This window comes from Cololabis saira, chromosome 20 (assembly GCF_033807715.1).
Source record: "Cololabis saira isolate AMF1-May2022 chromosome 20, fColSai1.1, whole genome shotgun sequence".
In the NCBI taxonomy this organism is placed as follows: domain Eukaryota; kingdom Metazoa; phylum Chordata; class Actinopteri; order Beloniformes; family Belonidae; genus Cololabis; species Cololabis saira.
The window spans coordinates 16,930,138-16,954,871 of record NC_084606.1 but is presented as its reverse complement, the minus strand read 5'-3'; the positions used below and the strand labels follow the sequence as shown (position 1 = coordinate 16,954,871).

Sequence of the window (24,734 nt, the reverse complement as noted above, 5' to 3'; positions counted from 1 at the left end):
GAAGAGAGTGTATTTTTTCAGGCATAGCAGCAGTACATTTTGGACGGATGACCTGTCCAGGATCCGTAGGTTATTTCTAACCTGATGGCAGCTGCACCCATTCCCAGCAGTACAATATGAACACTGAACATTAATACATGTGGTTTACAATATTCCAAATCATTCTTCACAGTTTAAAGAAACAATGTTGACATTTCTACCCACTGAGTCACAAATCTAACAAAACAAGGTATACTGCAAGAGGAGACTACTTGACAACTACACAAAAATCATAAAAAGAGGGAGGAAAACATATTAAATGCATATAAATGCATCACTAAAATAATTGTCATTCTTTGTTCATATCTCTTTTTCAGAGGTGTCAAGTAACAAAGTACAAATACTTCGTTACCTTACTTAAGTAGAAAGTTTGGTTATCTATACCTCACTGGAGTAATTATTTTTCAGACGACTTTTTACTTTTACTCCTTAAATTTTCACACAATTATCTGTACTTTTTACTCCTTACATTTTAAAAACAGCCTCGTTACTCTATTTCATTTCATCCTTTAAAACAAAACTATCCAGTTAAATTGCTCCATCCAGATAGAGTGAATTTGGTTGTGGTTGTTTCAGATGTTCTTGTCCAGTTTTGTTCTTACATCCGTCGCCCTCAGATTCCTGCAACTAAACTTGGATGTTCATTCCAATAAAGGTTAGGATAAATGATAACATGCCTCTGAAGTTTGACTTTTTGCACCATTACAATACTTATAGGCAACTAGTCATCATATCTTCTGCTCTCTGAAACACATGTTAATGCTCAATAGTATACATATATGGTTCTTTAATATATTTGCATTATACTAAGATGCATTCATTTTCAATAGCTTTTGTCCTTAATGGCTTTTTTCCCCCTTACATTACTTTTACTTTTATACTTTAAGTAGTTTTGAAACCAGTACTTTTATACTTTTACTTGAGTAAAAAACTTGAGTTGATACTTCAACTTCTACAGGAGTATTTTTAAACTCTAGTATCTATACTTCTACCTGAGTAATGAATGGGAATACTTTTGACACCTCTGCTCTTTTTAAAAGAAGAGTTGTGAGATACAGTAAGCTTTTAAACTAGTTCCCCTTTAACTTGACTAGTAGTGAATCAGCTGATCCAGGAAGTTGTGTAGATGGAAACGTTTCTCTTCCTGCTTTGACCCTGACTTCCCTTCAGTCCCCCTCCGATGAGTTTGAAACCTTTTTTTTTTGTGTAAGTTGTTGGGTTTTTTTTTTTTTTTTAAAGAGTGAATTATTGAATGGAGACATATGCTGCCACTGAGAGACTGGGGGGGAGTGAGAGCCTCGCTGCTGACGTCACTGGAAATCCCCTCAGTCTCCTCTTTGACTCTTGACAAAAAGTCAAAACAACATTTCAAATCGCATTTTTAATGATACATTTGTTAAGAAAAGTATATATCTTTCAATATCGTCGCCTTTTATACATACACTGGAGGTATATTGTTACCACAGCGGAGAGTTTAGAGGACTGTAACGTCATCAGCAGATGCTGAGCGCATGATAGTAATAAAAACATTATCGTCGCAGCCAGACGCGCCTGCTGATCCGACTCTCTAGTTTCGGTTTTGTCTTCGGGATTTTCTCCGCCGATGTTGGGCTCGGGAGTTGTCGTCGAGCCCCAGCAGGGACGTCCTTTCCTCCTTTCTTTCCTCTTTTATTTCCTCATTTCTTCCCTCCTTCCCCCGAGCTGAACTTTGGACCCACACTTGTTGTTGTTTGGTGATTGCGGAAGAAGCGCAGCGAGGAGCGGCTGCTGGCATGGAAACGAAACTCTGATTGACCCGGACGACCCGCCGCACGTAAGAAAGCCACGCCGAAACCGTATAAACATTTACATTTAGACCACCAAAGTCTGTAAAACGTTGTTCTTTTGTGTTTTGGTTTGAGGAGCCTCCTCTTCCTGGTTTTATTTCTCCTGACAGAAACGCGCTCGGCTCTCTGTCTCACAATAACACTCACACCTCAACGGAGTGTCAGTATCTGCACTTATTAAGCCTTATTTCCCAATTTCTGCAAGTAGTTATTACTGTGAGGGAGTTGTGCAACATTATAAGTACTTGTTTATATATTTAGACTGCACATATTCTATTCTTTATACTGTATATTCTTATGTTTATAGTCTCAGCATAATTTACTATTTTACTGTATTGTACATATCTTTCATACTGTAGGCTATATATCATTTCATAGTTTGTCACAGTTTACAAAACTGCTGCTCACTTTGCACACACTGTACCCCATTATTTTATTCCACTGTATATTCCTCACTTTCTGCTTCTTTGCACTTCTGGTTAGATACTAACTGCATTTCGTTGTCTCAGTCCGTGTACTCTGTGCAATGACAATAAAGTTGAATCTAATCTAATCTAATCTAAAATATTTCCATTTATGCACCGTACTTAAATAAGAAATCTTTCTCATTTGAATGGGGAATATTGTGCTTTAAGTTACATCTATTTTAAGTGTTTCTGGATTAATTAATATAGTTTAAAGTGTAATTAATCTGTAATGTAGCTATGATATACCATGCAGTTAGACACGGGATCATGTAATCCCATACCTTTCAGGGTTGCCACTCCTTTAATGTCTTAAAGTCAGTCACAGTCATAGAGGTGCCACCCAGGAAGACAAAAAGTCCCCTCAGATGCCCTGATGTGACCTCATCCAACTACATGCAGTCTTGCATAAGAGCCAAAATAGTGTCACATGTAGCCTGTGTTGAATAAAATAAGTCATAACTAAACTGTATCGGCTGATCAACCTAATGTGTGTTTGTGTTAAGCTTAGTGTGAGTTTACTCTGACTTCTCACTGAAAGGAGCATTCTGTTCCAGGCACGAGATAAGAGGTGTCTTCCTCCCACTATGAAAAAGCAATAAAACCTAGTCTCACACACAGAGGGGTCATAACTCAGCGGATCAGGCTGACTTCTCTTTCTGCAGAGGACTATTAAATTCTGTCCCAGTCTTCTGTCATTCTTTAACTTTTCCAGCTCGATCAACAGATCCGGGGTGATCAGGTTCGATCACAACACCTGTTACAACTAGATTTACAGAAATAGATCTGATTCCAATATACAGATCCCAGTAACTGATTCTGGCATCCAGTTTGTTGTTTTCAGGTGTAATCTTTATTGGAAAATATAATCTATAATTATCAAATACTGTCTAGATACAGACACATTTGGACCAAATCTGGCCTAGTTTTGGCACTAACGGCTATGTCACAACACTTGCAAGTGCTAAGTGGACCAGAGACGTCCTAGAGTTTATGAATCGGTCCAAACTTGGGCGTTGGCATGTGTTGTATGAGCTATATGCAGCCTGAACTTGATAAGCTAGTTTTTACATCATATGCTCCACATTTTGCTGTTTTTGATTAGTGAATTATGTCAGTATCAGTCTTGGGTTGGTTTGTTTCCAGCTCTATAAATAACTGCTACTAGAACTGGTTTCCATCAAAATTTATTGTAATATTTTGGACTCACTATTTATTTAGTTCCTCTATCACTGATAGTTGCTTAGTAGAGAAAGTTACAATTTTTCAGATATATCACTTGGCACTTGGCAGAGCTGGAAAAATGTGTTGATTGATACACAAAAACATAATCAGCGACAGTTTTTATAATCAGTTTATTGTTCAAAACACATTTTCCCACAATACATTTATGTTTTTTTTCTTTTTTCTTTCTCTGTAGAATAAGCACATGTTGCTCTTTTGGTATTGTCATAAAATCACAATTTTATGTATGATTTTTGTACAAAATGTAACACATTAGTTGTTTGCCATCTATATGCACATCATTACACCCATTTAATACTTATTTCATCCAAAGCAGCTCAAAATAATTACTTATGGGTCGTGTTTTGGAGTACTCCCAGGAGCCATGATGACTGCTGTGTTTGGCACAATTAAGGTTCAAAGTTGCCACACTGGTTTATCAAGCCAGCTCAGCCAGCTTCAACCAATACATGTTGCCAGTGTGTGGATTCGGTTCAGTCTGTTCTTTTGGATAATTATAAAAATTGGACACATTTGGAGGGATGATATACAACTTGCGGTAACCTCAAATTGGGCATTTATGAGGCGAAATCATTTTTATTTCATAGAGTGTATTGATAAGAATATAACCAGTCTTTAGTTTATATTTTTATCGCAGTTTTGAAAATGTAACAGATTTTATTTTTGTTTTCCACAGAATGTTCAGCTCTGCACCGCCAATTTAAGAAGACACGATGGACATTGAAAGAAGCAAGGGAGCCGGAGGAGGGGGCGGAGATTATGATGTAGAGGACGAGTTTGCATGTGCTGAGATTCTGCGGGTATCGCTGGCCTCCCTGCACAGCACCGTGGAGCGGATTTTCAGGGTGAACTTTGGAATTGGGGCGGACGACATGCCTCATGGCAACAACGGTCAAATATGGCTGAAACTGCGAGGGCCGAAGGCCAATGTGGAAGCTGCCAAAGTAAGGCACTTTTCCGTACTAGAGGAACTAATTACAGGGACTGTACTTTTAACATGGGCATGTGGCAAAATGTTTGGGGTTATTCCTTATCGTACTCTGTTTCTGAGCTCTGCTGAGAAACAGACACATCTAAGGGCAACGACACACCAAACCGATAATCGGCCGTCAGGCACCGTCGGGCGAGATCAGTGACTCGAGTCGGGTTGGTGTGTCCCGTGCAGTTGTCCGTTCATTTTGGCTGATTCGACATGTAGAATGAGCCTCTATGACCAATCTTATTGGTGGAGTGCTAGCCCTTGACTAGCGAATCAGAGTTAACATACTAGATAAACAGCGATGGCACAGACGCTACACTACATTCTATCATGGCATCAGTTTGGATTTGGATTGTGTTTGTCTGTGTTGGGAACGCCAGTATACTTCCATTATTATCGTATTTTCTTCTTTCAGAAATGAAAACACTGACTCATGACAGCGGGTTCTGTTCAGAACTCTAGACTAGAGTGATCCGTCATTTGGCACTGACGTAGAGAACGTACGCTATAGTCGACGCCGGGTTGCTGTGTTTGGGTGTATTTTTTTGGGAGACTCGGGCAGGCGGTAGGCGACTTTCAGTACGACTGCTTTTCTGCCGACGGTCGGCTGTTGGGTTGGTGTGTCCCGGCACTAAGGGAACAAGAGGCGGTATAAATGTGGAGGAGGTCACACCGGTATGAAGGGTGAAGGTTATCGGTGGAATGTTTAACGGGTTTGGTAATAATACGAGCTGCAGAATCTGAACCAGTTGAAGCCTGTGGAGGGATTTGTGAATAAGACTGGAGAGAAGAAAATTGCAATGATGGATACATGGATGGATGTGAGAATTGAGTGATAGTCTTTTGGAGAGAAGACATTTTTTCTTATCATTAGAATTTAAAAAAAAAAAAAAAAAAAAAAAACAGCATGTCAATTCCTTGAAGCAGTGAGGGAGGAAAGTGGGAGGGTGAAATTGTGTTGGCTTGAGAAATAGATCTTGGTGTCATCTGCATAGTGGTGCAAATTTTGTAATATTTGTGGGATATATTGGCAAGAAGGAGGAGGTAAATCATGACGAGAAGGGAACCCAGAACAGAACCCAGGGGCACACCAGGGATGACAGGGGACAGCTGGGAACTTAAAATTGGACAAACTGAGAGATAAGATTTAAACCAGTCTAGGGGGGAGTCAGGGATACCAATGGAGATTAGTCTTTTGAGAACGGTAGTTGAGAGATGGTGTAGTTCAGGGTTTGTGAATATTGTTGAGGAGTCAAAACAAAGTCTTTCAATTGCCTTCATTTGAGCAGGTTATGCTAGTGTAATAATTGGCATAATGTAATACGTGATTTCTGAGCTTATTTTTAAGAACAACATGACAACATAAAAGCTGTTGGCTTTCAAATACCTGTAGTTCAGGAGTAAACCAACTAAGAGAATTAAGACTATTGTTAAGACCAACCCAGATCATCGGGATGGATGAATGGAGTATTTTCAGGGGACTGGCAATACCTCAAGGTTTGATGTCCTTAATTTAACGAAAATAAATCACTCATGGAAGCTTTGTTATGGGGAGAGTGAGTTTGATGTTGAACAAGGAGCAAATGATTTTGTCAACAACAAAGTTAGAAAGAGTGAGACCATGAGCACAAATGAAATCCAGAATCCATCCTGTAGTATGAGTAAGAATAATATAGAAACCAAAAGTCTCAAGACAGAATACTAGATCTCTGTTAAGAGGGTGATTGATGTTGCCCGAGTTGAAGGTCGGCCCAGAAAGCTGACACACCGTTGATCCCGGAGCAGACGTCACACTGGCTTTCCATCACCATCGATAACAGGCCAAAACATGAAACTTCACAAATGTCTGGTGTTTTCGTAACCCATTTGGTTTAAATTATGAAAGAATGGAAGTCGTATTTATTTATCTCACTTGTCCCACTTGTCATTCCGGCCTGCTGACATCACTACTACCCACAATGCATTGCGACATAATGTCTTAAGACATTTGCATTTTTGGCTCATAGCTCCGGAAATTTTGGTGAAAATTTCGAGGCTGCGGCGCATGCACATAGATGGCTGTAAAGAAATGGCGTTCTTCCCAGAAAATGACTCATCAAACTTTTAAATGTTGATCAACTAGTGTGAGTTGAGTGTCAAACCAAAACCTGTTGGTTATGTTATGAATATTGATGGGAGTGTGGTATGACGTGTGTGTTTGGTTACAGAGGTTAAGATTACCTGAGCTGAGCAAAGTGTGTTCCTGTGCAACAACAAAGCAGTAAAACAGGGATCAAATACTGCAAACACTAAGACAAGAAGACGCTACATACCAACCATCTGTGGGTCCTCTCTAACAGTTTTGATGAGACACAAGTCAGTTTATCAGAGAAAGACTTGAATTTCGTATGTTTTGCTTTAGAAGTTTTTTTTGTTTTATTGTGACTGGCAGTTAAATGAAATAAATAAAGTTTGAGGTAGTAACAAATAGGATAAAAACATAAAAGTAAACAAAATCAACAAATGATATCTACCAATAAGGGATGGAAGTAATTAAATAGTAGTTCGGGAAATTGAAAAAACCCACTTCTAGACATTTTGTAGATGCAAATGAGTAACAGAAAAAACAAAAACAGATGAAAAGGGGAAACCCCTTAAAGCACAATAATACCTCCTCCTTAAAGTTTCAGACCACTTCATTCAAACAGTGTTACCTTTGAAATTGTAGTTCACACTCAAGTTTTCTCTTGTTTCTTCTCTGTTATATATTCAGAGACTTTCCTCATGTGACATTATTGTTTTTGTTTTTTTGTCTTTGTGTTGTTGGTGGTGGGTTTTTTTTTTTGATTTTGTAAACTGCTAAAGTGTTTTCTCCTGGATCTTGTTACTTCTTGCCTCTGTTCTCTGTGCTTTCCCTTTTTCTCTTTTGCCGATTTTCAGCATTCTTCCTAAAGCTGCCGGTTTGTAAGGACGTCTTTCTATTTGCTTTTCAGACTCTGCAGACAGTCTGAGTATGCTTTCCCCGCCATTTCTTCTTACCACTTTTAAAATAGCTTTTTTTCTTTTTTAGCAATGTAGCTGAGAAGCAATCAAAATACTGTGTGTTTTTCACAATGTATTTCAGTCAATTAAAGCGACTCTCAAAATCTTAACTCAAGTTCTATTTAAGGCTTTTTAATATCATCCAATTCTGTCTTTGCATTTCCGCCCCAAAAAACCCATCTTAAACATTTACATTCGGACAATGTGTCTCTTTGGGGAACTTACCAAACCCAGAGCAAAATATAGGTTTCACTCGAGGCAGCTCCCACTGTTTCATGCAACGTTTGCAAACTCAACAGTGTGAAAATGGTGGTAAATCATGCAGATTGCACTGGCTGACAATCTGCCTTTATACACCTCTTACTCATTGCACCACAATTCACCAGGAATTCACCACATAAGCCTCGACTTTATGTAAACTGACACTGACTGCAGTGAACATTTCAATACAAATATATTTTATTTTTCTGAGTCTTCTTTATTACTTTACTGCACTGACGTGACGCATCTAAAATCTGTGAAACAAATGAGTCTGTAGATCTTTAGTTACGATAAATACTTAAAAGCAATGTATTTCCATATATGGTGCCATGATGGGTTGTCATTGTTTAGTCCTGTATGCTACCCTTTTTTCCACCCAACAATTAGCTTGAATATTTTCCTCTTTTAGTTATTTGTGAAAGGAGTGGTGAATCAGGAGGAGCAGCAGGAGGTCTCGTATCCTGGGGTCCTTCACTGTGTCTTCTGTGGAGCCAAAGGCCTGTTCATGGACAGCCTGATAAGAAACACCTCTGCGCAAATAGTGGTAAGTCCTGCATTTCAATCTTTGATTAATCTGCCCTTCAAAGTTTTTCACTTTATCAACTTACAATATTGTAAAAAAAATATCAGAAATGACAAAGCAAGGCTCAGTTTATTAGAAGCAAAGGTCATGTCTTCATGAATCGTCAAGCATGAGTCCAATTCTCAGTTTGATTTAAATACAAGATAATAATAAATCAAGTTAATGACTATCCATTCATCAATGCGTCAGCTTCCTCTCCCTGGAAATCCCCTCTAGTTCCCCCTCCGGGGAATACCGAGGTATTTCCAAGTCAGGTGAGGGATGCAATCTTATCATTGTGTCCTTGGAGGGAGGCCCCTTGGTCTCCCCCTTTTTTGATATGCCTGAAACACCTCTCTATGGAGACATCATATCTGGCGCTTTTCCACTAGTACCTACTCAGCCCAACTCGCCTCTCCTAGCCTCAGTTTGGCGCTTTTCCACTAGGAGTCTAACGTGCCGAGTAGATACTTTTCTGTAACTACTCTGCCGAGGTTCTAAGCGGCTGAGTCGGGCTGTATCTGACGTCATCACACTACACCACCGAGTCGGGGGGTTGGAGTCAGACATCTGAGTCAGGAGGTGACATCAGCCAAAGAGCGACTCTGACGGCGGCTTCTTGTTCATTTTATTCAACAAGCAATGGCAGCACAAAAGTCTGTTTCATGATCCAACTCTGAGGTGCAGATGTTCATAAACCTGGTGGCTGAGGAGTATGGGCTCAAATTAAAGCCATAAATATTTTTTATCTGTAAATAAACTTTGTACTTGTAGAAATATTTTGTGCGTGTGCAAAAAATATTTGTACTTGCAAAAAATATTTGTACTTGTATAAATATTTTGTGCATGGGCAAAAAATATTTGTACTTGTAGAAATATTTTGTGCATGTGTAAAACATTTTTGTAGCTGTGGAATTAATTTGTCTGTGTGCAACATTGGATATACAAAGCTACAAACTTTTTTTACAAAAGCTACAAACTTTTTTTACAACTACGAATTATGGCGAATTATGGCACTGTTTTGACGTGCCAATAATAAGAGCCAATCAGCGATCTTTGGCACCGGTTTCAAAGAGTTTCTGGAGAGCCAATCAGCACATTGCATCGCCTACTGACGTCGCCGCCATATTGGATGTGGCAAGACTGCGCTGTAAACTAATACAAGTAAATGGACTTATTTTCATAAAGCGCCTTTCTACAAAGAAATTTACGTTTTATGTCTCATTTATTCATTCACACACGCACTAATATACTTGGGAAACAGTTAGGCACCAAATATAATATATTTAATTTTCTCAGACGGCAAAAATAAGAACTTTATTGATCCCACATAGGAGTAATTCATGTTATATCAGCTATAGAGAACAAGGTAGTGCCGAAAAACAATATATATCCCCCCTCACAAAAATAGAGACATATTTTTTTATCAACAAAACAAATTAAAAAAAATACAAACAACAACAAACAAAATAACATATTTGAACCATTTTTAAGACAATAAAATAACAATAACAATAAAATGTAATGTGATGTATAAAAATGTAAAATATGCTTTGTTGATGAGAAAATATGTTTCTCTTTTTTTCTTATTTATTTCTACAAGTACAAAGTTTATTTACAGATACAAAATATTTATGGCTTTAATTTGAGCCCATAGAGGAGAAAATTAAAGAGGGTGCTCGGCTACCAGCTGACTTTTCAGTAGCGCCGAGACAAACATTTTTTTTTTAAAAGCATTGCCGCTAGAAGCTTCCTTCACTCTCATTTTTTAACTTGATATCGAACACAAGTCACATATTTATCATCTCCTCCAGGTTCTACATCTTTAGTGTTGTTGTCTTATTCGTTTAGATCACACAATCAAATACGTCACAGCAGCTTCGCTCCAACCCGCCCACTTCTCATCTGGGTGCTGAATTGTTGTGGAAAAGAAACTTGGCCAATTCGAGCCGAGCTGAGATGAGTAGAGCTGAGTAGGTGCTAGTGGAAAAGTGCCAATAGACTGTACAAAACAATGAACGTTGAGTGACGTGACTCCTTGGTTTCTGAAGAGTGATTTTGAAGCTGGTGGAGTTCAGCTGCTATCCAGAACAAAACCAATTTGTTTACATTTCATCAAATAAATGACTAAGAGTCTATTAACTGCTGCAACTAACACCATAAAAATGGATTTGTATCCCTTACTGTCGCTGCCACAACATAGAAATGAAAGATGAAATTTAGAAATGCTTCTTCATGTGGAAAAAAATGAAAAAAGAACAGAAACCTCGTATCACTTCCTTTATTAAATTAAGCCACCAACAGCGAAGTCATGCTTATTGTGCCACTCTTGATTTTATTGGGGTAACAATGAGATTGGCCAATCATGCGATATCTAGTACTTATATTGTTGTAAAAAAAGCCCATTATTAGTCAATATTAATAGTTATGTGTCAGACCGATATGTTGCCATGGGGAGTTTTTAGTCTATTAATAACATTAATCTTTTAAAATACAAATATGCAACTCAGGAAAAATGTACAGCTTTTTGTAACACACACATTTTATATATATATATACATATATATATATATATATATATATATATATATATATATATATATATATATATATATATATATATATATATATATATTTATATATATATTTATAAAAAAGTGCCAAAATGGAAAGCTCTTACTAAATAAATAAATGGGACAGAACCACATAGTCATTCATTCAAGTAAATTAAAGTAATCACATCCTCTTGACTAGTTTCTTAGTTTCCATGGCTTTACAATTATTTCCATTTAAAATAAGAAACATCTGGTGAGTATTGTTGATCCTTCAGTCTCATTAATCTGTTTTAACCTTCTTTAATCATAATTTCATTTCCAAAAACACAAGTTTTTTTAAGACTGTTCATGTTGTTGTGTTTGTCGTCATGAGGCGGACCGAGATCAACGTAGTTCTGTTGTATTTAACAGGTGGGGTCACCTGGATTCCTGCTCATATCAGGTCTCACCGAGCCGGTGGTGCGAGCCTACTCGCTTATCGGTGACCTTGTGGCGAGGTATGAAGGGACGCAGTCCCGCCGCTCAGAGACACCAGACAGGGGCTTGGGCGAGTCCCTGGACTCACGCCGGGCCTTCAAAACTCTGGTGGAGAAATGGGAGGACAGACACATTCTGGATCTTCTTGTGCTGCCCGGGTTAGTGAAAGAAATCCTGCTGGATCTGGTGAAAGAAGCAGATCTTGGATCAAGCCCGAGCCAAGCACTGGCGCATGGGAATACAGGTGGAAAACCACATGATTCTGAGGACGGATGGGACAAACCAGGTGCAACACGGCAAACACTCGGCGCTGCCTCAAGCACTACGGATCGATGGCCTGAAGGAATGGCTGATCAAATGCGGAAAGACTCTCCATCCACTGACTTGCTCTTTCAGGCATTTTCTGCAAGCACCAGAGGGAGGGCGGAGGGCGCTGAGGAAAAGATGGACGAAGGGGCGCAGTTAGATCAGCAGGGAACGTTAGACCTCTCGGTGAAAGAGGGGCAACGGCAGGATGAAGACCAAGAGCAGCACTTGTCAATGGGAAACAAGGAGTTCTGGCTTCTGTTGAAGTTTTTCACAGCCATGGGCTACACGGAGGACGTTGTGAAGCGAGTCCTGGCAAGAACAGGACCTAAAGAGGCTTCACAGATACTGGACTTGGTCCAGCAGGAGCAGGATTGCAGCGACCGGCAGCAGCGAAGTCATGGTGCTCCAGACCCAAAAAATCAAGAGGTTACCCCTTTGAATCGGGACGACAACCGACCCTGCGAGACAGAACACAAGGAGTACGAGGGAATCGCTGCCGGAGGAGATCTGGCCCTAAGAAGTAATGGAGAAGTACAAGAAGAAGAGGGGGGCAAGGTGGGGAGTACCAAACCCTTCCAAGATGAAGGTAATGTGGAGGTAAAGGAGGCAGATCAAGAGGATTTTGTCCTGGGGGTGTTGAAAAAGGCAGCAGCCAGTTGTGGGTACACCGAGCAGAACGTAGCCAAGGTGTACAGCATGCTGCCCGAGGGCTCCACTCGTCAGCTGCTGCTGGAGCTGCAGAGAGAGGGATGCAGGGATGTGGCGGGCTTCATGGAGGGACCGAGGGAGACTGATGATGCGGTGTTGAACAACAATGAACCCAATGTTGACCCATCTCAGGCCAATGGAAGAGAAGTGGAGCTTTTCTTCACTGAAAAAGACAGAGAACCTGATATGAAAGCGCAGGTGAAGGTCCCAAACTCTTCCCCACCTGTAGCAGAACCATATTTGCTCACCTGGAATAATAATCCCAGACAGCCTCCTGTAAGTGAATACACCTCACAGCCAAGGTACAACGAGCCTCTGATGCCACAAGCCATCCTGCCTGAGGTCAAAGGGCCACCCATGGCTACCTATCCCCCCTCCTTAGATCCCCCTCACAACGGTTTCCAGTCTGACGCGCAGCACGGCAGGACCCCCTACCGGCCAAGCTCAAAACAAAATCATCAAACTCACAATGACACTTCAAACACGAAAGCTCATTATTCAAACTCCTTGAAGCAGTTTTTTAAAGCTTCGAAAGCAGCCGTCGAAGACGCGCCTTCGACCAGAGCGAGGGAGGGTCGGCCCTTCACGTCTTCGGTGGTGGTGACGGGGGAGCAGCGCTTCATGGAGGGTCTGCAGACCCCCTTTGAGCTGAAGCTCCCGGACAAACCTGGAGACCCAAAACTGAGGGTGATCATCATCGACGGCAGCAACGTCGCTATGAGGTAGGAAACACAGCCAAACGTGAGAACTTCTGTGTCTAACAGTTTATTTTCAGTATTACAAGAAGAATGTTTTGCATGTGTCCCCCATGTGTCCCGGCACGTTTAAGATGTTTCCCTGCTTCGGCTAGACTTGTAGTCAAGACCGCCTAAACCGAGAGACCAGAGAGTACCAAGACCAAGACAAGACCAAGACTAGTTCAGCTCAAAACCGAGACCAAAAAGAAACCTAGTTATTTCATCATCTTGCAGGAGTTGTAGAACATCAGCACCATACTGGTTCAGCTAGTTTCCATATGAGGTTGTATTCAACTGCAGTACAATAACACAGATAAGTGGATGTCTGATGTTGAACTCACTATAAATGTTTTCATCAATCAGCTGAAATCAGATATGTGTGGCGACTGCACTACCGCTATTTCTACACTATTGGAGGATTGACTCCAGTGCTTTTAAGGATTGACACAACTACTAACTACGGTAGTCCCAAAGTCATCTAACAGAATAACCAGCCTCCAACACCCCCCTCCAAGTAATAAGTAGTAAATGTTACTGATTTAAATTGTACTTAATTTGTAGATGAAACGTGAATTTTAAATATTAAAGATATACAATTATCCACTTGAATTTTCATTATTTACCATTATAGTAGCCAGATTACACTGAATATCAGCATCACTGAAATAGCATAGACCTTAATCAATCATAACAATATGCAAATATTATTCAAAGGCCTATGATGCCATATATTTATTCAAACAAGGCCATTATAAACACAATACTGTAATTACATACAGACACACATGCAGATGCACCAAAACATTAAATCAAATGCAAAATACAAATAGTTTACAAAACTGTACATTAACTAGGGGAAGAACTTGGTGTGTGCAATGGCAAGACCGAGAGACCCAAGATCGAGACCGAGACGAGACCAAGACCACTTTTTTGTGGTCTTGAGATCAAGACCGGTCTCAAGAACTACAAGTCTAGCTTCAGCATATCTGATTGGAATGAATGGACCATCATCGGCTACTCATCAAGGTCCACACGAGTCTGTTAATGACACGGCCAGTTAAATCGTGTTAAAGGTGTGTTGAAGCAGAGAAACATCTGAAACATTCAGGAGAGCACTCATCGAGGACTGGAATTACAGTCTCACTTACATTGCCTGATGTATTATTCAAATGTTGTGTAAATTAGGAAGTGTGTGTTAGGAAACATAAGGAACCGGTTATTCAGCAAAGGTGCATTAGAGTGTAGAAATTTGCTCATATCTTTAAGCACAGGCCTGTTAAAAAAATAAAAGAGAGGGGAAAGAACGGGGGAAGAGAAACGACTGATGACGGACTATAACTCTTGCAGCAGACGTTACTGTAGCACAGGAAGGAACAAAGCGGCATTAAAAGGCAGTAAAAGCGCAAGGTAAATTAGTTATTGCCTGGGGTGCACATACTGTAGTCGGTGCTCGAGAACCGGTGTCCTGCAAGTTTTAGACATTTCAACACCTGAATTTAATTAAGGGTCATCATGGTCTGTTAATGACAGCCATGTCTATCAGCATGTGCTGAAGCACGGAGACATCTATAACGTGCAGTAGACTAGCCCTCCATGCTGAGGCAGCGTACTGAATAAGGCCACGTTTACACATAGCCGGGTATTTACAAAAACTGATATTTCCCCCTCTACATTTAGAAAAATTCCATCATTTACATCAGATAGTTTTCAAAATCTCTTCATTTACACGAACCTGCATAAATACGCTGTCCGTTTCCCTCTGTTTAAAAGCAAACGTGAAGACGGAGTTTTTGCAAATCTCCACTTTGGCCGGAGTTTTCACAAATGATCGTTTTTGGTGACTTTGAGCTTCGTTTTCGTATAAACGAACGGCCAAATCGCATGAAAACACCACCATTTTTGCTACAGTACATGTAAACGGGGCCTAAGTGTCCTTCAAAGATGGAAGGCGCTAACCGACGACCTTCTGTGCTGCCTTCACCACCATCCCTAGCCTCTGCCCGTCTCCCTCGGTGCAGTGGGAGAACCACACTGTAACGGGTCTGCAGACAGGACCCACGGAGGACAGAATAGCGGGATAATCCATAGGGAGGTCGACGGCGAGGTCCAAGTCAGGCGAGGCAGGGGCAAGAACTCTGAAACTGGGCTGGATACGACAGGATGAGAACTGACAAAAAGCTCTAGTTTAAAAAACTCCAGGTGTCCAGGTGAAGTCAATCTGTAATCAGTGTGCTTGGACCGCGATGAGTTCAGGAACCAGGAAACCGCAGCTCTGACTTGTGGCACACACTGTGATGCAGTATGAGAGGAAACTCTCAACGGTGGAGCGACAGAAAGACACCAGCAGCTTCTACACCTCTCGACCACAAGTTAACAAATCAGAACTTCAGAAACAGGAGAATTACACAAGACTCGAGATAAGATCCAAGTGTGGTAGAAGTGAGAGGAAGCTGAAGACGTCTTTAGTTTCAAAAAGTCATCCAACTGTGACTTTGCTCAACACTTGATTTGGTCAGAGCATTTTTTCACGTGTCGTTCATGTCCTCCACAGTCATGGTCTGGGCCATTTCTTCTCCTGTCGAGGCATCGCTCTGGCCGTTCAGCACTTTTGGGACCGCGGCCATCGTCACATCAGCGCTATGCTGCCGCAGTGGCGACAGAAGAGTGACCCCAAGATCAAAGGTGACATTTAAATGATGCTTTACATACTGGATTTTAATACTGGTCAATACTACTGTAAATGCACGTCAAGTGCAAACTAGAAAGCTTCCAGCAGCGTAGTCCTTTCACCTGCTAACTGATTCAGAATAACTCACAACAACAGCTACTACTGCTGTTTTCATGAGTGCAGATATCAGGATTACAGCTGAAATCTCTCCAGCTGTATCTCACAGTTGAGTAACGCTCTCCTTCAGCGTTTCCTTTGCAGTCTTTGCTGCTACAGTAATCCTTTGAAGCTTTAAAGCCATAAAACCCTCTGTGCTTCCCACAGATGTGTATTTACTTCTGTGTCCAGTCCGAGGGGGACTGACCTCCGACGTGTGGCTTGCTTGTGTTGTATTCTTAGTCAAGTTAAAGGGGGAAACAATTTGAGTCTGAGCGCAGCAATGTGGTGTGTGTTTAACAAAGTGTAGGTGTTTCCTGTCTGTGCAGACCGAACTCAGTTGTTCTTTGTTTTTCAGAGCAGCACTATCTGACGGAGCTGCAGAAGCTGGGCCTGCTCTCCTACACCCCCTCCAGGGAGTTCCAAGGCAAGAAGATCTGCTCTCACGACGACAGGTAGGTGTACAGTTGCTGAAAGAACGTCTTGCATTATTAGTCAGGTGGGTCAGTGAACAGAAAATTACTTATTTTAGGAACTTCCTAGCAGAATCTGGGCGGTGAAAGTTATCATCTGACATGCATCTCCTCTCCTTTTTTTGTTTCTTTTTTTATGCTCAAAAACAGAACTCAAATTAAACCCTCGTTCCCCTTGTTTCCACAGACTAATACTGCAGGTTGCACAAAAGACAGACGGCATAATCGTGACCAACAACAACCTTAGGGACCTCTTGGACGTGTCCCCTGCGTGGAGGGACATAATCAAAAAGAGGTAGAAATCAATGCACCTGTACTGTTTACTATGTTGAATCAGGAAGCAGTAGTGGCCGTTGACCCTCTGGTGTGATCTCTCGTTACTTCTTCAGACTTCTACAGTACACATTTGTGGGCGACCTCTTTATGGTCCCCGATGACCCTCTAGGAAGAAGTGGACCTCACCTAAATGACTTCCTCCGCTCGGAGCACAGGTAACAAACCGACCACATGTGGGATATCGCTTATCTTAAATTAATGTTAAAAGTCTGATTTTGATGCTTTATGATTTTCTTGCCACCCCTCAGGACTCCCGATCCAGGAAATCACTCTTTTGCCGGCGTAGCGACTGCTTTTCCTTCCTCCAAACCTCCTCGCTCCCAAACCGAAGTCTTGAACTACCGAGACCGAACACTTAGAGGCGCTCTGGATGCGCCGGGTGAGGGGAGCAGGGCTAAGGGGAGGCCGTACGGGAAAAGGTTTGCCGTGGGAAACCAGCATGGGCCCGCGGGTCCCGGACTGATTGCGGGAGGATTCCCGCAGAATGACAGGACTCCAGAGGAAACGACTGCCCTGAGAGAGCAGCTTTCTCAAGTCTTCCCGGACCAGGACAACATGGTGACGCTGGTTCTGCAGTGCCATCCAGGGGAGAAGGACATCAACGCGCTGTCTGGTCTAATTTTGGAGCGGCAATAGGACTAGAAACCTTTTTATTTAACAGTTCCCTTTAAGTAAATTGAGACTTCTCCTGGTGAGTGTCTCCTTTTTAACTGATTGGCACATATTTCCAGCCAAAGGACCTTCAATGAAGCATCCTGGATCTGCATAGATCCTATATTAAAAAAAATAAATAAATAACCTTGTCAAACATGGAACCAATGGAAATAATCTAAAACTAAGAAGGGAAACGTCAAAAGAACTTATTATTGTTATATTATATAGTTTTTTTTGCTCTGAAAGCTGCAACAAAGCCATTATAAGCCCTGATATATCATTTTATTACCTTTGCTCACACCCTGGTTATCTCACTTTGTTAATTTATACTTCTTCATTTAATCTACAGTATGGGTAAGACTACTTTCATATGACACAAATTTGAACACCATTTGTCACAATCCAAGCACGCACACTCTTAGGCCTATTCATTATGAAAGTGTTGTCATTTTTACATCACCTTCAGTTCTCTATGTAGCACAGACAGGTGTTTTAATTGATACCTTTGCCAATTTTCTTTGACTTGGTTTTTTTTTTTATCTTTGCCCTGAATGAATCACTGCGTAGTTTTCACCACTTGTTTCCTCTCCCTGACCATTTTCGGTCAACTACTGTTTTGCCTGATTTCCACAGATTGTGCCCCCTTGTCCATTAATCACATAGTGTGAACGCCACAGTGATTCAAATATTCTCCATTACAAGACAGCCTGTTTTGTATCAATTTAACAGGTTTACGCAGCATTTTTGTTTGTGAAAGATGATGCTGCGGTGTAACAAACACATAGGTGTGCTTATAAATTTGTATGCAGCCTGTTAATAGTGTTGGTTACTTGCATAGCATACAAAACAGCTTATTGTTCAAGTGAAAGAGGAATAAAAAAACAAACTAAATCAGTCTGGAAAACATGAATGGCCCAGAGGAGATTAAAACAGCGTCTGCTGAATCCGTTGTTCAGGGAGTTCATGGTTTTAGCCACTCTGGTAGCATGTCATCAGTACACCACAATCATGAACCACTGAGGAGGAAGTGCAATCCCTTGTTTTCCTCTTTGTGCATCAAACTTTCATGTAGACAAACACTTCAATACATGCCAGCATAGCAGCAAAACTGAGGTAATTCGAGACGGCATAGCCTTAGCGCTAAATGCTAGCACGCTAACGAATTAAGCCGAGTAAAGACGTTAAATGTGTTACTATCAAAAGATTTTTAATGAGCATCTTATGATTCCTGGGCTATTATTTAATGTTATTTATGTTCATCCTTCCTCTAGGAATAGTTTAAACTCTTGAAAAACTGTTGTACAAACAATAGACATTCTTTGTGTTTTTTAGCATGCGTGGTTTCAAATTTTGGAGTTGATAACATGATAACCACAGTAATATAAAAATGCTTTTTTTTTTTTTTTTACATTTAACAGCTGCCTTTTCTATAATATTGAAATCTTAACAGGATTTTATTAACCGGACAAAAAAATAAAAAAAATGATGAACTGGCAATCTGATGGATGTCCTGAGCAAAGGTTCTTGGGTAATTGTTGTGTAGACTTGAAATACTGAGAATATATTTTCATACTAATGTAACAAGGGCTAGTGTGTGTTGATGTTGGTTTTAAAATGTTCGTGGTGTGACTGGATGATGATAACACAACATTTTTGAGTCTCCAGTTGAAAATCAGATCTGATTTATTTTTACTGTCTCCAATTGTGAAATAATCATATTTGTACTGTTTATATCTGTACATTCCAGGCCTTATTAAAATATGTCTCAAAGGATAAAACAGTCCTCCACTTATTTCCTTCATCCTCATTTATTTAATTATGTTGTGGTAGATTTTTTATTGTCTTATTATTAGGACATTTAATTCAACACAGCCTATGCAGAACAATGAAATAAACTAAGGCAGTGTTAGGATTTTATGAAATTGTTTCAAGGTTAGAAGGGATTTTTTTTATAAGATGCTACACTGGTGGTTACTCTCATGCAGGATCACCTCCTGCTTTTTATGACTAGACTGTTAAGATTGTTCAGCTGTTTTCTCTTTAGGTGAAGACGATGAAGAGAAACGAAAGTTACGCCTGTAACTACGGTTCTATGAGTCCCGGATGACCGCCAGGCGGTGCTGTAAGCACTGGATATCTTCCCTCGCGCATGCGCATGTCGAGTACAATACCAACAATGTCACGTCACCCGTGACCCCTGCATGACCCCCGGAAGGGTATATCTTCCGGCGTCAGCATGGGATCGGCTCCTAGAATCTTCTCGCGAGAGCACGAGGATTCGGAGTGACCGGCAGGCCTGGCGGTCATCCGGGACTCATAGAACCGTAGTTACAGGCGTAACTTTCGTTCTATTTCGTCCCTACTGACCGCCAGGCGGTGCTGTAAGCACTGGATGACCAATACCAACAATGTCACGTAGGATCCCGGTCACATACCTCACTGACCAGGGGCAGAAGGACCCGGGAGTAGAACCACGCCCAATGGTTGGGAGTGGCGACATTGATCCGGTAAAACCTGGAGAACGTGTCTGGCGACGTCCATGAAGTCGCGGTGCAGATGTCCTCCAGAGGCACCCCCTGCAAGGCAGCCAAGAAGCTGCGACGCTTCTGGTCGAGTGGCACCTCACCCCCACTGGTAAGGGGCGGCCACTGGCCCTGTGGGTGCGCTCGACGGTGTCCACCACCCAGTGGGACGGCGCTGTCCAGAAACAGCACGCCCCCTGTTGGGGCCACCATGGCAGAGAACAAGCTGCTCCGACCGTCGCACAGGCGCGGTAGCATAAGCAGCAAGGGCCCGTACGGGGCACAAAAGGCTTGGCCCACTCTCTGCAGGACCTAGGGCAGGAACGCCACGTTCGGCCACAACGTAGCCCCTGAGCTGACTGACAGGGCATGTAACTCATCGACTCGCCGATGTCATGGCGAGGAGAAAAGCTATCTCCGTAGAGAGCCACTTCAGGCCCACCCGGGCCAAGGGCCCAAAAGGGTGGAGAAGAGAGGGCACCTAGCACCATGGGCAGGTCCCACACTGCTCGGGGGTTTATATTCATGTTTATGTTCTGGTTCTCTGGAAAGCGTCTAGAGACAACATCTGTTGTATTAGACGCTATATAAATAAAATCGAATGGAATCGAAAACTGGGGCCTTTGGGCTCCTCGGGGGGGGGCAGCCTCAGAGCCCCCCTGAGAAAGAGAAACCAGCCGGTGGCACCCCACGGTGGCATTCTCAACCAGGGCATGTTGCGATGAAATGACCGCCACATACACCCTTAAAGTGGACTGAGCACGGCCACCATCCAGGAGGGACCGAAAGGAACCCCAGGATCGTGGCCACGGGGCAAAGAACAGGGTCCTCTGCCCCGTCTGCACACCAGGCAGAGAATCTCCCCCACTCGCACTCATACCAGAGGCGGGTGGGAGGCACATGGGCATTCGAGATGCCAGCCCTGACAGGTTCAGGACAGCTTGACAACAATGGGTCGGGCGCCGCAGCGGCCAGACTCAGAGCCAAAAACGACGGGGTCGTGGTGCAAAACCTGAATCCCCGGCTGGAAAAGACGGTCCCTCTGGGGGGCGTCATGTTGTGTCGCAGCAGAGCCTCCGCAGCAGTGGAAACTATGTTTCCCCGGTCGGAAGGGGGCCACCAAGAGGAGCCCGTGAGCCCTCTGGAGGACCCTCTGCAAAGGCGGCTTGCGCCGGGAGAGGAAGTCCGTCACCCGGTTCCTGTCTCCAGGCAGGAACATCGCCCGAAGGCCGGGCAGGCGAGGAGCTGTCCACGCTAGGAGGCCCCGGGACACCTGCAGCAGCTGTGCAGAGTCGGGGCCCCCTCTGGTGGCCGATCAAGGAACAGTGGACACACTGTCCGACCGACCCGGCACGTGCCTCCCCCACAGGAGTTGCAAAAAATGTTAGTGTGAAGTGCAGAGCCCAGAGCTCCAGCACGTTGATGTAGCGCGTGCGGACCCGGGAGGACTACTGATGACAGCCTCCCGGCAGGGAGGGGAAAGCGCCTAAGGGCACACCCCTCAGCCGGAATGTCCCGCCTCTTCAGGGTGCAAGGGTATAGACACACACCCGCGAAACCCTGACCAGCCTGCGCCCGTGCCTCTTGGCATCCAGGCGAGGCTGTCCAGCCACATTGCAGGGGGCGTAGCGACAGCAGGCCCAAAGGTATAAGAGGGGCAAGGGTTGCCATCACGCACCTGGTGAAAAAAGTCCTCGGTGACAGGGAGAGCCCGCACAGGAGCACCCTGAACCGACAACGGTGGCCCCGGTAGGCGAGCCCCCGGAACCACCGGTGACGTGCCGCGACCGGCACGTGAAACAAGCGCCCCGTAGGTCCACAGTTGCAAACCACTTCCTCCTGACCAACGCAGAGCATCTGCTGTGGTCAAGCCTCCGGAAGGGCAAGACCTTCATGTATTCGTCGAGGTCCCTCAAGTCCAAGATGGGACGACGTCCGTCGTCTCTCTTGCTGACGAGAAAGTAGCTCAAGTAGAACCCCCAGGCCGCGGCGGGGGGTCCACCGGCATGATGGCGCTCTTGGCCAGTAGGGCGGGCAACACCTGAGCCCGAGCCGGAATGTTTGCCGGGTCTCTGACGATGGTCATCTCAACCCGGCCGGAGATAGGAGGCCGGTGTCGGAACTGCAATACGTACCCCCGGGCTAGGGTGGAAACCACCCGGGCCCCAATGAGCAGGCAGCCCAGTAACCGAGCTGCTGCCGGAAAAGTAGCTGACGACCGGCTCCGTGGCCTTAGCGCCGTCTCCCCCGGGCTCCGGACGTCCCGGGGGGGCGACGGTCGGGATCAACGCCCCGACGCTGGTGGGACGGTCCGCGCACAGGGGGGCGAAAGTCACCAGCAGGCTGACTCACAGACCGCTGAAAGCCGCGCCGGCCGCCGTGGGCAGGCGGCCGGGGGCGAGGCCCGGGGGCCGGTGAAGGGCCTCCCGGTGTACAGGAGGCGGCCGCACCCCTGTGAAGGTACACCAGCCGCTGCCTGGTCTCATCAGCCAGGGCGGTGCGGTTCAGAGCTTCCAGGGCAGTTGCCCCAAACAGCTCCCCCGGTTCTGCCAGTGCCTGACGAAGAACCCTACGAGCAGTCTCTGTCAGGGGTGACTGCGCCAGTCAGACATGACGGCGCGTGTGCACCAGGGTGGACATCAGCCGCCCCAGTTCCCTTGTTTGGGAGGCAAAAAGCCTGTAGGGATATGTCACACATGTCCTGTGTGGAATCATCCACCTGTGCATCCTGCAGGGAGGTGGAGAGAGCCAGTAGCAGATGAAAAAAGGGTGTTCCCCAGCCGGCCGATGCGTGCCGCTGTTTCATAAGCCTTACAAATATGCCCATCAGTAACCCTACTCTGGGTAGAGGGGCACTTGGGATCTGGCTTCAGAGCCTCATCAGGAGCCACTATCAGTGCTGCAATGGAGGGCTCGATGGGGGGGGCATGTGGTGGAGACCAGCCACAGCAGCGTCCTCCATCGCCATCAGAGCACGGTCATCAGCCGGCTGTGACATCTCTCCAGCATGAGTGCAGCGCCCTCAAAAAACTCCGACAAAGACGGAATGTGAATTCCACCGGAGAAGGATTGCGCCTGTGGAAGGCGCTAGAGGCCACCTCCGCACGCGGTGCATTCGGCTGCAAGTGTGCCAGGGCAGTGCGGATAATGCTCTGCACGGAGGAACAAACCGTCCCCTCCCGAGAGCTCTGGGCAGATGAGTGCGAGGAGAACCCCGAGCGCTGTGAGGCCGGGTCCCCTGATGACACGTTGAAGTGGCTCGCCGAGGCTGCAATGGAGATGGCGTCCTCCGGCAGCGGCGGTGGCGACCCCAGAGCAAACTCTGGCATGGCAGGTTCCACCTGGCCAGTACCTGGTTGCAGATTGAGGAGGGGCGCCGTCATCTGCTCCATGTCGGCAGCCAAGCGATCTACCTTCGAGGAGAGCTGGCTCGTCATCCGCCGTCGTTTGGGGGCCCCCACCACTCTCTTTGCCGATCGCTTCAGAGAAGACCCCGGCTGAGATGAGGGGAGGCTGGCCAACGGCCCCGCTGCTCAGGGCCGAGGCACGACACGCAGAGGTCCTGGTCATCCGCAGGGTCCAGGGCGGCCATGCACCCTGGGCATGAACGCTCCATCACAGCGACCGGTGGGAGAGGGAGCGGACACGCTGCCGTCGCCACGGATGTGCTGGCAGGAGAGAGGAGCGGACACGCTGCCGTTCACACGAATGTGTCGGTGGGAGCGGTCACGCTGCCGTCACCACGGATGTGCCGGTGGGAGAGGGGAGCGGACGCGCTGCAGTCACCACGTAGGTGTCGGTGGGAGAGGTGAGCGGAAACGCTGCCGTCACCACAGCGAGCACGCTGCCGTCACCACCAATATGCCGGTGGGAGAGGGGAGCGGCCACGCTACCGTCAGCACGGATGTGTCAGTGGGAGAGGGAGCGGACACGCTGCCGTCACCACGGATGTGCTGGTAGGAGAGACGAGCGGACACGCTGCCGTCCACACGAATGTGTCGGTGGGAGCGGTCACGCTGCCGTCCACACGAATGTGTCGGTGGGAGAGGGGAGCGGTCACGCTGCCGTCACCACGGATGTGCCGGTGGGAGAGGGAGCGGACGAGCTGCCATCACCACGTAGGTGTCAGTGGGAGAGGGGAGCGGAAACGCTGCCGTCACCACAGCGAGCACGATGCCGTCACCGCCAATATACAGGCGGGAGAGGGGAGGGCCACGCTACCGTCAACACAGGTGTGTCAGTGGGAGAGGGGAGCGGAAACGCTGCCGTCACCACAGCGAGCACGCTGCCGTCACCACCAATATGCCGGTGGGAGAGGGGAGCGGCCACGCTACCGTCAGCACGGATGTGTCAGTGGGAGAGGGAGCGGACACGCTGCCGTCACCACGGATGTGCTGGTAGGAGAGACGAGCGGACACGCTGCCGTCCACACGAATGTGTCGGTGGGAGCGGTCACGCTGCCGTCCACACGAATGTGTCGGTGGGAGAGGGGAGCGGTCACGCTGCCGTCACCACGGATGTGCCGGTGGGAGAGGGAGCGGACGAGCTGCCATCACCACGTAGGTGTCAGTGGGAGAGGGGAGCGGAAACGCTGCCGTCACCACAGCGAGCACGCTGCCGTCACCGCCAATATACAGGCGGGAGAGGGGAGGGCCACGCTACAGTCAACACAGGTGTGTCAGTGGGAGAGGGGAGCGGAAACGCTGCCGTCACCACAGCGAGCACGCTGCCGTCACCGCCAA

General features: G+C 45.3%; 1 protein-coding gene across 1 annotated transcript; it reads left to right on the top strand.

Moving 5' to 3' along the window:
* The first annotated feature begins 1,368 nt into the window (after positions 1-1,368).
* On the top strand, positions 1,369-19,248 carry khnyn (KH and NYN domain containing). The gene is made up of 9 exons (XM_061710029.1): positions 1,369-1,852; positions 4,251-4,518; positions 8,245-8,379; positions 11,364-13,168; positions 15,735-15,865; positions 16,366-16,462; positions 16,668-16,775; positions 16,870-16,971; positions 17,065-19,248. Exons 2-9 carry the CDS (start codon positions 4,288-4,290, stop codon positions 17,450-17,452), a joined length of 2,997 nt encoding a protein of 998 aa, XP_061566013.1. The 5' UTR covers positions 1,369-1,852; positions 4,251-4,287; the 3' UTR covers positions 17,453-19,248.
* The last annotated feature ends 5,486 nt before the right edge of the window (positions 19,249-24,734 follow it).

Bases quoted from the DNA above. Each gene is read 5' to 3' on its own strand.
- khnyn (XM_061710029.1), top strand. From the start codon at position 4,288: ATGGACATTGAAAGAAGCAAGGGAGCCGGAGGAGGGGGCGGAGATTAT. The intron at 15,866-16,365 runs GTGACATTTAAA...TTTGTTTTTCAG, and splicing joins GAGTGACCCCAAGATCAAAG to AGCAGCACTATCTGACGGAG. The intron at 16,972-17,064 runs GTAACAAACCGA...GCCACCCCTCAG, and splicing joins TTCCTCCGCTCGGAGCACAG to GACTCCCGATCCAGGAAATC.